The 16,505-nt window shown below is 58.7% G+C and overlaps 2 protein-coding genes across 2 annotated transcripts; one reads left to right on the plus strand and one right to left on the minus strand.

The window, feature by feature from the left end:
* Window positions 1–523: 523 nt before the first annotated feature.
* NHERF1 (NHERF family PDZ scaffold protein 1) lies at window positions 524–10,252 on the plus strand. Its single transcript, XM_062010709.1, has 6 exons — window positions 524–964; window positions 6,843–7,004; window positions 7,641–7,794; window positions 8,410–8,450; window positions 9,005–9,100; window positions 9,210–10,252. The coding sequence occupies exons 1-6, from the start codon at window positions 560–562 to the stop codon at window positions 9,372–9,374; spliced, it is 1,023 nt and encodes a 340-aa protein (XP_061866693.1). The 5' UTR covers window positions 524–559; the 3' UTR covers window positions 9,375–10,252.
* A 2,631-nt stretch (window positions 10,253–12,883) lies between these two features.
* NAT9 (N-acetyltransferase 9 (putative)) lies at window positions 12,884–16,496 on the minus strand. Its single transcript, XM_010210338.2, has 6 exons — window positions 15,979–16,496; window positions 15,106–15,215; window positions 14,104–14,235; window positions 13,764–13,823; window positions 13,519–13,613; window positions 12,884–13,437 (listed from the first exon to the last, which is right to left on the minus strand). Exons 1-6 carry the CDS (start codon window positions 16,053–16,055, stop codon window positions 13,291–13,293), a joined length of 621 nt encoding a protein of 206 aa, XP_010208640.1. The 5' UTR covers window positions 16,056–16,496; the 3' UTR covers window positions 12,884–13,290.
* Window positions 16,497–16,505: the final 9 nt, after the last annotated feature.

The following is a 16,505-nucleotide window of genomic DNA, read 5'->3' on the forward strand; positions in this document are numbered from 1 at the left end:
CACCCAGCGTGGCCTCCTGCACGTACGTGGAGTTTGGGCTACTTATGTCTCTTTTGAAGCTCAGAGCATCCCCCCAGGCGTCTGCCCGGAGCAGCGCTGGCGCCGGCAGCGCCGGCGGCGTGTGCAGGAACGGGCGAGAGGCCGAGGTGTGCCAGCCCTGACGTGCCCTGGGCGGACCGGGGTGAGCGGGAAGCGACCTGTTGGGGCTGTGTGCGGTGACGCCGGGGGGAGGCAGAGCCGGCCCTGGATGGGGGGCGCGGCCCGACCCCACACGTGAACGATCCGACCCCACGGGGGGGCGCGCAGGGGCCCTCTGCCGGCGCTAGGACCCAGCGGCGCCACTGTATTTGCATGCTCTAAATTTGCATAACCACGCCCACACCCTCACGTACCACGCCCCCGCTCTCCTTATATGGCGGGTCTCGCCCCGCCCTGCCCTGTGATTGGCTGCCTCCCGCGCCGCGCCCCGCCCCGGCTATAAGAAGGGCGGGCGCGGGGGGGGCCTGGCCAGAGGCGCGCGGCGCGGGCGGCGGGAGCGCGCGGCCGAGCTGTTCCCGCCATGAGCAGCAGCGCGGGCCCCGCGGCGCGGCTGTGCCGCCTGGAGCGGGGGCCGGACGGCTACGGCTTCCACCTGCACGGCGAGAAGGGCAAGCCGGGCCAGTTCATCCGGCTGGTGGAGGCTGGTTCGCCGGCCGAGCGCTCGGGGCTTCGCGCCGGGGACCGGCTACTGGAGGTGGATGGCGAGAACGTGGAGCGGGAGAGCCATCAGCAGGTGGTGGAGCGCATCCGCGCCGCCGCCGGCACCGTCAGCCTCCTCGTCGTAGATTCGGCGGCCGAGGAGCAGCTGCAGAAGCCGGGGGAGCCGGGTACCGAGCCCCGTAGCGAGCCCCCTGCGAGCGGTGGGGAGGCGGCTCCGGAGCCGGCGGAACCCGCGGCGCGGAAGCCCAGCAGCGGTGGTCACCGGGTAAGCGGGCGGGCGGGGGGGCTCACACCCTTGGGAAGGTTTAGGGGGGGAGGAGGCGGTGTCCGGCGGGGGGTCGGGACCTTCCGGGGCCAGCAGCGATCGTCACCTTCATCCGGGCGAGCGGGAGCAGCAGCAGCCGTCGCGTCTGCCTCGAGCTGTCCCCGGGCGCCCGCGGTAGTTTCGCTCTCGCTTCTTTCTGGTTTGCTTTGCTCTAAACGCGGCTCCCCGGGAGCCTCGCGGCGTCCCGCTGCTTTGCCTTTTTTGTTTAAGCCGTTTTGGCATTGTTTTTGCTTGTAACCCTTTTCTCTCCCAGCCGCGCTGGATGATGAGTGAGGCCGAGCGGGCGCACGGGGCTCTTTGGACCCGTAACCGAGCAGCCCGTCGTGTCCCGGAGCCCTTTGGCCCATCCTTATGCTGCAGGGCCGGTAAAACGGGGTGAGAAAAGCAACAGGGAGCGAGGATGGCAGACGAGCAGGAGAGCCCCAGCTGAGGCTGATATCAACCCGCTCCAAAACACACCCCAAAAGCTGTGGCAGAGGGTGCTTTTGGGGGTTGTGACCGTGGGTGTTGGTGGCAGTCACTCGTGCCCAGTCACTGCTGTGGAGTGGAGGTGGCAGAGCCCTCCCCTGGCCGAGGGACCGATCCTGGCCGCCTGTCCTCTCCAACAGACACTTAATAATTCAGGAATGTCGGCTCTTAGCGGGGTGTGGGAGTGAGCACTTGCACAAACAGAGTGATGTAGAAAGGTGAAGAATTGAGAAATAGCTGACCTTTCCTGCCCAGAGCCGTTCCTAAGAGACGCTCTGGGCTGACAGAGGTAATAATGCTTTTTGTTTACCCAGCAGAAACGTGTTTGTTATTACAACAGAGGTGTGGATGGTCATCCTGGGAAAGAAGCTTCTGATGTCCTTCCCCAGGACCTTCTGGGGAGCTCATTTGAGCTGCTCCCAAGGAGGAGGTGCTATGGGGCCTTCCCAGTGCTGAGCCCCACGCAGACTGGTGCCTTGCTGAGCTGTTGTCATACTGTGTTTTGCAGAGGATCAGGTGTTTTTTATTGGTTGTGTCTCCTGTTGGACTTTAGCCTCATGCTGGCTACCTGCTGCTCCTGGTTGGGCTGATCCACTGCAAGACATTAGTCTCATCCCTATTCTGGCACCTCCCTGATGAGCTTGTTCAGATGGGAACAACCAGCTCAGCTCCTGGCACTGCCCCACTTGCTCACTGACCCCTGTGGCATCCCTGGTCCTTCAGGCCTGGCCCCGTGCCGGGCTGTGGTGTTGCCCTGTGCTGCTCTCCTGTGTGTCACAGTTCCTGCTCTCCCTTAGGGCTAGCAAGACCATCTGTGCAGTGCTTTCTGCTCCCAGATCTCTCCATGGGCTGGGAAAAATAAAAGGAATGTAGTTAATTCAGCTTGGGTGAGTCCCCTACCAGGCTTGGGGGGCTGAGGACGTGCAGTCCCTAAGAGGGACAGAGCTCCCACCTGCTGTGGGGTGGCTGTCTGCTCAGGGACTGTGCAGGCCTGAGCAACACCAAGGATCTGGGAAGGTGGAGATGCCTCGTGGGCTTGAGGGAGATCAGCTCTGTCAGGAGGTGCCCCATGGTCTTGGGGGTCAGGCTCAGGGCGCAGCCTGTGCAGTTACCACGGGTGGTTTCTCTCTGTAGGAGCAGGAAGTGGGTGACATGGGGTGACATTGCCACGTGACCCTGGATAGTTTCTCAACTGTTAGCAGGAAAGGTTTTGGTTGGGGGCAGGAGAAGCGAGGGTGAGTGGGTTTAGAGACATGAGCCCAGCTGGGTGTCCACCAGGCAGGGTGGGAAGATGCCGGGCGGGATGCCGAGCCAGGCCAGAGCGGGCAGAGATTTGTCTGTGGCGAGCCAGGAACACACTGGTGTGCCTGTTCTGCTGTCCCTGGCGAGCAGCCCCTGCCCTCCACGCCATCCCCGCGCCACGGTGGGGTTCCTGCCCGGGATGGCTGCAGTGGGGAGCGGGAGCTCTGCATGCGTCACACTCCTGTTTGCTTTGTTGGGCTGGACTTGCCTTTATTTGCTTAACGAGCCTAGATGCTGGGACAGACCTGCAGCACCCGCAGCCAGCGAGGGTTTAACGTCTCCCACCTTCAGGCAGGACCCAGGCTCTCTCCAAACCCTCCTGCACCAGCAGGACCCTGCTGTACTAGGGGGCTCAGACCACCCCTGTGGTTCCCAGTGCTGGGCATGGGCTGAGGAGGTTTTGAGGGGGTTGTCATGGGCTCCTTTCTCTTTCCTGTAAACCCCTGGCTGTGCAGATCCCCCTGACGCTGGGTTGGAGGTTTTGAGCCTCCCTGGAGGCACCTGAGGAGCTGCTCCGTGCACTCAACTCCTGCAGCACTGAGGTGACAGTTTTACATGCATGAGGCCAACAACCCTCTTCCGGGGCCCTGCGCCTCGGGGACAGTCCCCGGTGCTCAGCCAGAGCCTTGACAGCTCATCCTTCCCCCGCCTACGTTTCCGGAGGCTTCAACTGCTTCTGAGTGTCTTGAGAAAGTTTCATGCAAACCACAGGGTGTTAGTGGAGCAGCACTGGCAGCTGCCAGCCCAGCACCCTGGCACAGCCTGGGGCTGCTTTCAGCAGGGCAAGGCTTTTTCTACCAGCCCAGGGCTTTCCTCTTGCAAGTTTAGTGTTAAATTCAAACCCTGTTTACCAGCAACTTTCATCCCTCTTCATAAAACCTGTGTGAGACTCCCAGAGCTGAGTTTTGGGGTACAACAGGGAGCAGATCTTCCCCCCTCCTCCCCGTTTGGAAGGGTTGTGCTGGGAGTAGCTGGTGTCTAATTAGGAAATGAATTACATTTCCTCTCAAGGCAGCTGCATGAAAAGCAGCTCCAGTCAAACGGGACGTGATGGGGATGCTGCGAGGAGGCTGCTTTGCATCCCCTTTGTATGAAGCCCGAATGCATGAGCCAGATTTCGGGACCCGTGTGAATTTGCTGGCCCAGGCGTCCTCAGAGCCCTTGTGCTTCTCTTTGAGTAACCAGGAATGCTGCTGCCGACGGGCTTGTTGCTGCTTGTAGGGCTGTGGGGAGTTTCCTGGAACTTGGGGCTTTGAAAGCTGGCTTGAAATTGATGTTGGGGGGGCTGGGAGCTGGGGAGTGGATCCTGACACACCGTGCAATTGGGCTCCTGGTGTCCCTGAGGTCCTGCCAAGCGGCCAAAGGTGCTGGGGAGGGGTGGTCTGGTAACACTCTTGGAGGAAGAGGGTCAGGAGGTGCCCCAAGCCCTGTTCCAGGGCAAGAAGAGGGATGTAATGCCCCTGAGCTCATCATTCCAAGTGGGCATCTGTGGGCAGATGTCCTTCCCCCTGCCACCTCTGGGATGCTGGGGGCTATCTGGCTTCCCCCCATCCCTCCCCACTGGAGCCTGTAGTTGCTCATAAGGAGACTCTGCTGGCTAATCCCTGCCCCAGCATCCTGCGAGGGCTGCTGACCTTGGAAGAGGATGCAGAAGCTTAGAGAAATTGGGGCCCTTTCCATTTTCCTGCTCTCCAGCTCCAGGCCCTGCAGCCATGGGGCTTCTCAGTATCCTGGGTGTTGGCCCCAAACCCTCTTCCTCATGTCCCTTCTGGCCAGGGGGATTTGGGGCTGCAGGGATGCCCTCCCCTGGGGTGCTCACCCCAAGGATGGGCAGGATACAGTTGTTGGAGGATGGATGCATTTGTATCTTCCTCTTGGGAAGGCAGAGTGGTGGCTGCCCACAGGGTTGCTGCTGGCAGGAAGGATTTGGGATGGGCAAAGGCAGCCTGGCAGGCTGGGCTGGAGGAGCTGCCAGGCACTGGTAGAGGGATGCTGGGGGGCCAGGTCACGGCTTGGCCAGGCTGCCCTCACCCCGAGTGCTCTTGCCTTTGGGGGCTTCGTGCCTCTCTCTCTGCCACGACCTGTCCTAAGGCATCTGTCCACCCTTCAGGGCTGTCCCCGAGCCTGAATCCATAGCCTTTGTGTCTCGGGGAGCTTGGGCTGCTGGGGCTTTGTTGATATGGGTGGGAGCAAAGTCCTCCCTCCTCCTCCTCCTCCTCCTCCTCTCCTGGGAGTGCTGCCAGCCACACTTGCCGGGTGCTCCCTCGGCTTTGTCTGGAGCTATCGGCGTGGAGCAACCCCGTGCTGCTGCCAAGGGCACTGGAGATGTGGGTGCTTACAGAGCCTGAACCCCCTTCCTGGGACTGGCACCTAGGGAGGTGCTGCCTCCCTCACCAGCTTCTGCCTTTGGCCCTTGTTCTGGCTCTTCCCTATCCCCACCCTGGCTAGGGATTGCTGCGTGGGTGGAGGGTGCAATCACAGCAGTGTGGGCACCTCATGAACCTGCTCCCACCCAGGCACGGGGACCAGGGCAGAGCCCACAGCCCATCCCTGTGGCACGAGGGTGATTGAAGGGTGACTGGGGCGAAGTCGAGGTGTTGCAATCTTCCTGCCCCAAGCTGGGGAACCTGCTGCTGCTCTGCAGAGGAGACACCACCAGCTCCTTCAGGGCTGTCCCACCGGGCATTGCCCAGCCACGCCGCGGGTGGAGCGAGTCCTGTGTGACTGCCAGGGCTGTGCTGCCTCACCTTTGCTCCTCACCAGACCTGCTGGTGCCTCCCTCCGCGGGGTGTGGGCCAGCACGGCCTTCACCCTCACAGGAAGGCATGCAAGAGGATGGGGTTTTATCACAGCCTTGGGCTTACTGATTGCAAATGCCTCACCCCCAGCCCAGGAGGGATGTTGTGCCAAACTTGGGGTGTCAGCACCTCGAGGAGCAGAATTTCCTGGCAGGGGACAAAGGGGATTTCAAAGCAAGGAGGGTACACGCTGTACAGGGGTGAAGAGCAGCACGGTGTGTATATGGCAGGGGAAATTCCTGCAGTGCCTGTCCCCAGTGATGTCGTGGGTACCAAAGGAGAATAAACAATCTCAGAAGAAAGAATCAATATTAACACCCCTGGTGAGGAATATTTCAAGAGCTGATGCACAGCTCAGCTGCTGGGAGAGCCCTGCCAAAGCCCAGGGGATGATGGGGAAAGTGGGGTCAAACCATTTGATATCTGAATATGTAGAAATGGTGTTTGGGTGCTGGGGTCAGAGCAGTCCTGACAGTGCTGTGTGCTGTTCCTCTGATGCTTCCCAGCCATCACCAGGCTAGTGAAGGCAACTCCTGCTTGACAAACTCTTGGGGATGCTTCTGCCTCCCCTGTGGCTGCAGCTGGAGGGGGGAAATTGTGCTGTCAGTGGGTTCAGGGGGCTGGATGTGGGTCTGTGTCTGCCCTAGTTGGGCTCCCTCAGCTCTGGGTGCTGGTGGATCCACAGCTCAGGGTGAAACTGAACTCGGATGAGCTGGGTGTTGCCTCCTGGAGAGATGAATGTCTCATATCACGATGTCCTGGTCGAGCTGGTTTCTGTCTTGCAATCATGGAGGGTCGTGCCAGTGTTGGGATGTTGCTTCTGTGTCAGGGCTGCCTTTCCTGGCTCCCTGCTTGAGCTCCTTCTGCCCCTTCCCCACCAGCGATGGCTGTGGGCTGCTTTGGCGTGTGTGTGGGGGTCCCACTGCTGGAGTTGCTGTGGAGTGGGGCTGGGGTGCTTCCCAGCAGCCTGGGCTGTTTCCTCCTCCCCCTTCACATGGCAGTTGCAAACCTGATCTCAAAAGGAAGAGCGTGGTCAAGGCACAGATGCAGTAACACCTTGTGTTAATGATGTGCTGTGATTAGCACGCCTTGCACCTAACTAATTAACCAGAGCCCAGGTTCATGGGGTGATTTGGCATCCCGGGTCCCAACCCAAGCTGTCTGTGAGTGGGTTGACGATGACGTGCAGTGGTGCCAGTGGGCACTGAGGGCTCTGAGAGCAGCTGTCTCACAGGCTGCTCCCGTTGCAGGAGGAGCTGCGCCCTCGGCTGTGCCACATCAAGAAGGGCCCCAATGGCTACGGCTTCAACCTGCACAGTGACAAGAGCCGCCCGGGCCAGTACATCCGCGCCATCGACCCCGAGTCACCGGCTGAGGCGGCGGGACTGGCCCCCCAGGACCGCATCATTGAGGTGGGCTGGGCTGGGAGGGGCTCCCCACAAAGCTTGTCTCTCCCTCGCACCCCAGTGCCCAAAGGCAGCTGCCCTTTGCCGGGCTGCAGCCCGGTGTCCCCGGCGCTGGCGGTGACCGAGGCACGGCCACAGCCTCACACGGGGGCCTGAGCACCAGGCCTCTGGCTGTGGGGCAAGTGCTGGTAACGGTGTCCCTGGGGTGGGGTGGGCTGAGGTACACGATGGCCCCCAGCCCAGCTGCTGGCTGTGACCAAGGTGGGGACGGGGTTTGTGCCACGTGAGGGCAAAGGTCCGGCCAAGCCTCCGCCCCAGCGCTCACCAGGGGCTGCTGCATCTTTTGGGGGGGACGTTTTGACCATGCTGTGACATGAGGGCTTTGTGCCTCGTCTGTGCTGCCCTTGTCCTGTGCCAGCCCCGGGTGCTCCCTGCCAGCTTTGCACTCCCATCCCGTGCTAATCACTCACAGGAAAATCTGCCTTTAATGAGGTTTCGCTGGCTTCACCGCTAATCCCTGCCAGGCTGCAGATACCTGTGGGGGCTGTGGCTGGTACCAAGGCTGGCAGCCAGCCCCTCCACGGGGTTCCTGAGGGCCGGATGTCCCCTGGTGCCAGCAGTGACGTGGTGCCCTGCCTGCAGGTGAACGGGGTGTGCATGGAGGGCAAGCAGCACGCCGATGTGGTGGCTGCCATCAAGGCGGGCGGCGACGAGACCAAGCTGCTGGTGGTGGACGTCCCCACGGATGAGTTCTTCAAGAAGTGCAAGGTGGTGCCCTCGGAGCAGCACCTGGCAGGTGGGCTGGGGGCTGTGCTGCAGGGAGGGAGGCTGGGGCAGGTTCCATGTCGCTTTGTCACCAACCTCTGTTAGGATCCTGGGGGGGTCCCTGAGCCTCCTGGGAGGTAGAAGTAACATTACCCTGGGGCCAAGCAGCATCACCTGACTTTGTCACCTCCCTGCCTGGCCGAGGGCCTGATGCCAGGGTGGTGAGGGAAGGTGGGTTTATGGCCCCAGATCGCACTTTGGCAGGGTTTATGGCTTGGGGAGTGAACAGGCAGCAGCTGCCCTTTGCTCTCCTCTGCAGCCATGGCTCAGCCCCTTCCCTGCTGTCCCTGCTGGGAAGCTCAGAGTCAGAATGGCAGGGGTTGGAAGGGACCCCTAGAGATCATCTAGTCCAACCCTCCTGCTTATGTGGGGGTCTCAGTGGGCTGCATATCATGGCTGTCATCATAGAGATGTTCCCCATGCTGTGAGGCTGCTGCCAGGGGTGGGTTTCATAATTTAGGACGCAGCCAGACCCTGGGCAGTGTTAGGTGAGTGCTGGCCACATGCAGCCTTTGCTGGGCACTGCTGTGTCTGAGGGGACAGAGAGAACATGTCCTGACCCAGTGCCTGTGCCCTTGTCCTGCAGGTCCCTTGCCAGAACCAGTTGCCAATGGTGATATAGGGAAGGTAAGAGCTTCATCTTGCTTTTCATCCCATCTATGCCAGTCTCCAGCTGGGGTTCTGCCTGCTTAGGTGTCCCCTCAGCCCGTGGGTGGGTGAAGCCACCAGAGACCACAGAGCTTCCAGGCTGCAACACACGAGCAGATGCCACTGGAAGGAAACTGGGAGCTAGTGTCCCCCAGGAAAGGGGTATTTGTGGGGCTGAGTGTAATGGAGGCAGCTGCAATTGCAGCCTTCCTCCTCCTCCTCTTCTTCCCCCTCCATCCTCATGATGCTGCAGGGGTGGGAGCTCTTGTCCTGCTGCAGGGAGGGGACGTCAGCCCTGCAGCCACCCTCCTCCTCCTCTTCCTGCTCAAGCCAGGGCAGTCAGGCCAGGGTTTAATCCTTCCCCAGCCCGGATGGGCAGTGCTGGAGGTATTTATGAGCCTGGAGCCTGCAGGGGATTACGTGTGGGGAGGATGGATTTCGCAGCCCCTGGGTGGGACTCACAACTCCAGGAGCCCTTCCCAAGCCCCAGGGCTGGAGCTGCCCCACTCACACTCCCCCCTTGCCCCCCCCAGGAGAACGGTGCAGAGTCTCGATCCAACTCGGTGTCCGAGCGCCCGTCCAGCCCCGGGCCGCTGGCCACGTCCAACGCCAGCGAGAGCAACAGCGAGGTAGGGCTGGGGATGCCGGGGCAGGTGGCGGCTGGGAAGGCGGGTCTGGGCTGAGCCCCTCTCCGTGGGGCTGTCCTGGGAGGGGCTGACACAGCCTCTCTCCCCTCAGCCCGATGCACAGGAGGGTGACAAGCGCCATTCGGCCTCCGGCGCCGTGCTGGACCTGGACATCCCGCTGGCGGTGGCCAAGGAGCGGGCGCACCAGAAGCGCACGAGCAAGCGAGCCCCCCAGATGGACTGGAGCAAGAAAAACGAACTGTTCAGCAACCTGTGAGGGCCCTGGGCTCTGGGAGGGTGCAGCAGTTCCCCCTTCCCTCAGCCTCTCCTCCGTCCCCTCCCCCCCTGCAGGGATGTGGGGCTGCTCCCCACCACCCTGACCTGAGCGCTGGGGCTCAGGGGCCACTGAGCACCTCCACAGCAGAGTCCTGGGGAGTGGGCTTAGGATAGAGAGAGAAACGGGGAGGGGTGCTGGGGTGCCCCTGTGAGCCCATCCTCGGGGTGCTCCATCCAGCCCCACACACCCTGGGAGGCAGAAGCAGGGATCTGGGGGGAGAGTCAAGGATTTGGGGTGGCCTGATGCCCAACACTTCTGATTCCTGCTGTTCCTTGGTTCCTTCTCCACCCCAAACCCCTTCTCTGTTTGAGCCCCCCAAAATTGTCCTTTAACTGCAAAACCTGAGGCTTTTAATGACTTTTAGCAAACCTCACCAGCCCAGCCCCCGACCACAGCCATTCCTCCCCGGGGTGTTTGCCCCATGCCTGACAAGCTCCGTCCACAATCACCCTGTCCCTTTCCCCCTCCAGCCTCAAGGAGGGCCATGGGTGCCCAGCACTGTGGGGAGCCCCCAGCCCCCCAACCCCAGGGCTTCAGGGTGTCTGGAACCAGCACAGCAAGCAATAATCATCTCCTTTGCTCCTGCTCCCTCCTGGAGCCAGAGCTGATCAGGGTTTGAATCCATCAGTGTTTATTTTAAAGGCTTCTCAATAGACTGGTTTGTTTTCTGGGTTTTTTTTTTCCAATCACACCATTTATTATTGTTTTTTAACTGTATTTTGTGGAGATTCTTCCTGTGGATGTTTTGTTTCTGTGTGTTGTCATACTGTCATGCTCAAGAGAAATTCTGTTTACTGGAATAAACCTTCCTGACTTCACGCCTCTGGTTTAAGGCTCTAAATCCTTCTGAAGCTTTGGGAGGGGCTGGCTGTGCTGGGGGGCTGGTAGTGGCAGGGGATGTTCCTGGGCTGGGGGGCAGTGGGGTTGGTTTGGGTGCCTCTCAGTACCTGGTGGGGCCTGGTGGGGGGTTGGGGGGGGGAACTGGCTGGTCCCAGTTGCAGGTTAATGCCTGAGGGGGGGATTAAAGGGCTCTAATCTGGGGAGTGCAAGGAGGGGGGTGAGCCAGGACTCTAATCTGTGCCTGCTGGTCTGGCTGGGGGGTGGCAGCTCTGCTGGGGCCAGTCCCAATCTGCCCCCAGCCTCTTGAGGAGTTTTGGGGTGAGCCCCAAGCCCCAGGGTTGCATCCTGGGCTGGAAGAAGGCAGCGGGGAGGAAAGGCTGCTTGTCCCTCCAAAAGGGTGGATGTCAGCTGGGGGGAGAGTGAAGCAGAGGGGAACAGAGCTGAGGGGTTGCAGTGTGGGGTGGGTGACAGGGTGGGGGCCAGGGGCTCCCCAGGGCTATTTTTAAGGCCCAAGTCTAGCCCTGTGAGGGCAGGGACGTGCTGGGCTGCCTGGCTGGCTCAGCAGGGCTGGTAGCCCCATGGCAGTGCTAGGTGACGAGGCAGGGCTGTGCTCTCAGCAGCTGCCAGGGTGTGCTCGGGACCTCTCACTCCCTCCCTTTGACATAGCCCAGTTTTGTGCTCCAAACCCTCAGACAAGCTCCTCTGTCTCAGTGGTCACTGAGGTCTGCGGCCCAAACGACACCCAAGTGACCAAGTGCCACCCTGTGTGCAGGGTCCGTGCAGGCTGTGGCTCTTACAGGGAGCCCCTTTCAACCTGCCTCATCCTCCCACGTCCCGTCCTCTGCAGCAGCGAGCCCTGCGCAGCCCCGGTTCCCTGTGGGAAGCCCGGCCTGGGGGAGGGCCGTGGCTCCGGGACAGACCCAACTTTGTGTGGGGTTGGCAGGCGCTGCTGGCGGTGCCGGCGGAGGCGGGGCAGCGGGCTGCGGCAGCGCCGGCGTTGCTGGGGCAGCGGATGCCGAGCGGCTGCTCCCCAGCTCCGCAGCAACCGGCCGGGCCAGGGCGGCAGCGCGGCTGCCCCGTGCCCTCCCCAGCCCTGGCAGCTGAGATAAAGTATTTGCACCACCTTGGCTACTTTTTAGAGGAGCAAACACCAGCTTAGCTACAGCTCTGCTGCCTGTGTGACCTCGCTCCTCAGGGCAATGAAACACCGTGGAGCAAGCAGAGCCACCAGTTCACCTGCAGATCTTGGGAGAGGGGACAGAACCCGTCGATGAGCAGGAGGATTAGTGGCCCTTATCACAGTAATCCCAGCTGGAAGCAGAGCTGCCCTTCATTACCACACAAAGCTTTCCCTACCACTCCATCCACGCTGCCTGTTTAAAGCACCACGAGACACCATTCCCACACTTGGCTTGCTGTTAGTCACAGGAATGATGTATTTAACTAAAAATGAAAAACTAAAACCCCCAGGGCCTAAAAATACAGGCACAGCAACACTAAAAATTCTCCAGTCTACCAGCCTCTGATGATCTGAGGGCTGGAGCCTCTCTCCTGTGAGGACAGGCTGAGAGTTGGGGGAGTTACCTGGAGAAGAGAAAGCTCTGGGGAGAGCTCAGAGCAGCCTCCAGTGCCTAAAGGGGCTGACAAGAAAAGCAGAGAGGGACTTTTTATGAGGGCAGGTAGTGACAGGACAAGGGGTAATGGCTCCAGACTGAAAGGGGAGATGCAGATATGAGGAAGAAGCTCCTCCCTGTGAGGGTGGTGAGGCACTGGAAGAGCTGATCCTTAAGGTCCCTTCTGACCCAAACCATTCTCTGATAAAAACATCTCTGGGCAAATCTGAAAGCTGTTACCTGATCCTTGCAATTGGAACAAACCATTTCTGGTCTCGAATTAGCCATGCTGGCTGCTGGTACGGCAGGAAAGCACCCAGGAGTGTGTTAGTCTTGTCCCTTCTGTCCTCTCCTCTCAGCCAGCTTCCCTGCCGCGGACTGCGGGCTGCCCAGGGCTGGAAAGGTCACGGCTCAACAACTGCATTACAAAGTCTGTCCAGAAGGAGTCAGACAAGCGCCTCTTCTTCAGCCACACACCTCGGAGCGCGGCTGGCTGGCCAGCTCCTGCACTAAACGCATCTCCCCCAGCAAAAGAGATTTTTTGTCCCTTTCAGGAAGGAAACTGAACCTCCAGGCTCAGCAGAGCAAGTCCTGAGCTCCTCAAAGAAGAGGATCGCTATTCTGTCTCCTTGCAGTTGTGTTCTCCTCATCCTCGCTTAGAAAAGCAGCCTGTTAAAAGTGATGTGCAATATCCCAGCGCTGAGGGCCTGAGGTTTCCAGCTCCAAAGCATGTCCCTGCCACCCAAGGGGTTTTATCTCAGCAGCCTCCTGTGGCTGCTAGCCCCCTATTCTGCAGCAATCCCGCTGAGGCTCTGCTCTAATCTCAGCTGGTATCAATAGTTTTCATCAGGTTAACTGGTCCTCACCCACAGCTGGGCCTCAGACTTCCAGGACTCAGCAGTGCCCCACCCCACAAAACAGGGTTCAAAAGAGTCTCAGGTGTCCTTTCCAACCTGGAACCCCTTTCAGCAGCCAAAGTGAGCAGCCAAGCCTCACTGCTCCTGGGGAACCCTGAGAGTTGTGTCAGGCTGTTTTATTGAAGACAAACCGGCCTGAGGAACCAGCACAGAGACTGCCTCCACGGAACCCCCCTCCAAGGGCAGAGGGAGAAGGAAGAGTGGGTGCTGCTTGTTCAGAAACTGCAATCAATTAATTGCTGGTGATTTTAGGCTCTGCTGGAGTAGTTTGTTAAGGTTCTAGTTCTTCCTACTCAAGGCTGGGAATTAGTGGCTGTTCTCCAGGACCTAATTTCAGGTGCAAAGTTGACAAGATGACAAAGAAACTGAAGAAGACAGATGGAAAGAGTGGAATGCAGCATTGGCTCAGGAGTGAGCTCCTCATCCAGACCTTGAGGCAGCATCCAGCTCCTTCTTGGGAACCAGACCCGTGTCTGGATGTGTCTGTCAGGCCTCCAGCACCCCAGTAGGCACCTTCAGTTCGATGTAGCTCTTCTCTTCCACATGCTTTGTCTGTTCCAGAAGCCACTGTCTCTCCTGCTCACTGACATCCAGCCTCAGTGTCACCTCTTGGAAAATGCTGTTTGCAGCAACCTGTAGCACACAGATGAAATGGGGCTGAGTCCTGATCATGGGGCTCACCTTCTCTGGGCAGATGATGGGCTGTTACCTCACCTCCTTAAAATGCAGCTTTTTGAACATGCAGATACTGGCTTCATTTTCCTGACCAATCTTAGCCTCAAATTTGGTGATCCCCAGGTTTTTCATTCCTGCAAAAGAAACCAGGAAGAGAAGCATTTCTAGTACCTGCTCATCTGCCACACCTATGAAAGCACAGGACTCCAGTTTCTGGGGCAGATCAATCCCTTACAGCCCAGTCTGTACCACTGGGATCTGTGCTACTCTGGAGCCACCCTTACCATAGGCCATCATCATCAGAGTTGCCTCCTTGCCAAACCCTCTGCCTCGGTAGCTGGGCTCTGAAAGACACAGCCACAGAAGTCAGCATCTGGTTGACATGGGACACATCAGCCATGCAGGACACCTCTTAGAAGAGACCAGTAAAGGATGCTGACCAGGCCTGAACAGCTGTGGTAAAGCAACAAGAACATAAAGCTGCTGTATGTAACATCAGTGTGAGGTGAGTGGTTGGACTCAATGATCTTAAAGGCCTATTCCAACTGAAATGATTCTGTGATCTGTCTGCAGCTGGCTTTAGTCACTGCAACAAAAGGTCCGAGCTATGAAGCAGAACTTGACCTGCAATCATGATTTCGATCTCGCCCAAAGTGGGATCCTCAGGGTTGGTGAGGAAGAGGTTGACATCTCCCACCATGCAGTCCTGGTCCAGCCCGGCCCACTGCTCCCTGTCCAGCACAATGAAGGTGCACTCTGGGGGAAACAAGAGCAGCCTTTTCAGAGCATTCTGACTCACAAATTACTGAAGGATGACATTAAGGGCATGCAATGGACAGAGGAACAACATGTTAACAGTGAGGAAGAGCTAATAGCTGGGCTTCCCATGTCAAATGTGCCTGCTCCCATCCATAGAAATACTTGGAACAACCCATGGTGAGGGTTATGCAGACACCAACACTGGAAACAGTCTATTTAAGGAGCATGACAACTTCCAGCCCATGTCTGAGGTCTCCCTCAGCAGCAAGTTGAGGCAAAGAATAGTTTGGTGCACAAGAGAACTGAGACCTAGTGATTCACCCAGTCCATATTAATTGCTGCTTTGAGTAAGGCTTTTAATGCCAGCTGAGACAAATGTTCCAACCTGAGGTCCTTGCCAGCCTCAGTATTTTCTAACTCACTATATTTCTACCAGGCTTTTATGGGCAGTGATTCATGACGTGTAGGAGAGCTGGGGAACCAATTCAGTCAGCACGTCTCAACCAGGTAGTTATAAAATTGCTCAGTTTCTCAAGGAAATATACAACCCTCTTCCACCCTTTCATGGTGATCAGACCTGGGGAGTGTTGACTGTGCAGCAGCAGCTCAGCTGTGGGATATAAATCACTATCATCTTTGGAAAAACTGCATAAATAGGGCACCAACAGCCCCACACATTCTGTACTTCCCTGAGCATGTACCAGCAATAAACAGAAAGCCAGTTCAAAGTTACTGCTGTAGAGGGTCTGACTCCACAGGTATAGCCCACTCCCTGGGCACTCCCAGCACACTGTGGGCCCTTTAGAGGACAGAAGGGACCTGGCTCCCCGCTCCCCCCTGCCCTTAGCAAAGGTTTAAGGTCCTCACTGTCTGCATCATCCCGCCAGCTGCGCTGCATCTCGTACTCTTGCTCCAGGCTGAGTGGTTCAGAGGCCGTCAGGCGCTGCAGCTCCTCCGACTGCATCCACTCGTGGTACCTGCCAACGGGACTCAGATCATTGCCTGAGCTGCAGCTGAGCTGCAGCATCACAGTCTGATTTCCACAAGTGCTCTGGGGATCAAGCGGTCACAAACCTCTGCTGGAAATACTAGCCTGGCATTCATGGTAGCTTAAAAGTACCCCCAAACTTTTCTCCCTTATCTAAGGCAGGAATTGCTGTTCTTCATGGAAATTTGGCAGTAGCTTTGTCTGAAGAGTGCCCAATGCAAACCTGATGTTTTTAGAAGCACTGAGCATTATGTTCTGATGTATTTAATCCCAACTGACATTGATACAGTGCCTCCTGGACACTGACAAAATGACTAATACTGGCATCTTTGTGTTGAGGCTGCAGCTGCCCAGGCCAGCACTTCACAAACTGCCTACATGCCTGCTCCTATTTTATCAAACACCTATGTGGCCTTCACATTGAAGTTCTGCTCTTCCTCTGTTGTTAGGGAAAGACACCAATTAATGAGGGAACCTGTCAGTTCACTCCCAGCTAGGTATTTCCCTTTCTGTGGGTACACAGTGGCACAGATGAAGTTCTCTTTGTCAGTGGACCTGGCAAATAGGAAAGACCTGCCAGGGGTTTCATCTGCCAGGCACAGAGGGCAAAACCAACTGCCTTTCTATGGGTGCACTCCTTGCTGTGCAGTTCCTGGGGGGAAAAGGACCCTGCAGCTGTCAAACCACCATGCTCCCTTTGGGGAAGCGAAGCAGACAGAGCAGATTATCAGAGGAGGACACGAGTCACGTACCGGGGCACATGTGCAGACGTGTACGGCACCAGGGTCACCCTCTGTCCTTGCAGCACGGTGTTCTGGTTAATCCTCATGGCATCTGCACTGAGACAGAGACCAAACACCCCGTTCAGAGTCTCCAGCGAGCCCAAGGGATGGGACGGCAGACAGGCCCCAGCTCACACCAGCCCCATCCTTCCAGCTCCCCCAACCCAGGCCAGGCCTGCCGCAGCGCAGGTTGCCCTCGGAGGCCCAACAGCAGCTGGGGGGCTGCCCTGACGGGGCCACTTAACACTTCATGACCCCCACGGCGGTGCTGGAGACGCCCTGCTCCGACACAGCGCGGGCTGAGGGGAGATCCCGGGCTGAGGGAGATCCGGGGCGAGGCGCGGGGCCTGAGGGAAGATCCGAGGGGAGCTCGGGGCCCAAGGCGGACGGGCGAGGCGCGAGGGGAGCTGCGGGGGTAACTGGGGTGGTCCCCGGGGCTGAGGTGCCGCGCTCGCTGCCGCCGCCGCGCCTTCCCGCGCATGCGCCCCGCGTCCCGC

Source organism: Colius striatus, chromosome 18, assembly GCF_028858725.1.
Source record: "Colius striatus isolate bColStr4 chromosome 18, bColStr4.1.hap1, whole genome shotgun sequence".
NCBI classification, from domain to species: Eukaryota; Metazoa; Chordata; class Aves; order Coliiformes; family Coliidae; genus Colius; species Colius striatus.

Coding starts and splice junctions, on each gene's coding strand:
- NHERF1 (XM_062010709.1), top strand. CDS start 560: ATGAGCAGCAGCGCGGGCCCCGCGGCGCGGCTGTGCCGCCTGGAGCGG. Junction 965..6,842: donor CCAGCAGCGGTGGTCACCGG/GTAAGCGGGCGG, acceptor CTCCCGTTGCAG/GAGGAGCTGCGCCCTCGGCT. Junction 7,005..7,640: donor CCCAGGACCGCATCATTGAG/GTGGGCTGGGCT, acceptor CCCTGCCTGCAG/GTGAACGGGGTGTGCATGGA.
- NAT9 (XM_010210338.2), bottom strand. CDS start 16,055: ATGAGGATTAACCAGAACACCGTGCTGCAAGGACAGAGGGTGACCCTG. Junction 15,216..15,978: donor ACGTCTGCACATGTGCCCCG/GTACGTGACTCG, acceptor TCCCGTTGGCAG/GTACCACGAGTGGATGCAGT. Junction 13,438..13,518: donor AAAAGCTGCATTTTAAGGAG/GTGAGGTAACAG, acceptor TGTGTGCTACAG/GTTGCTGCAAACAGCATTTT.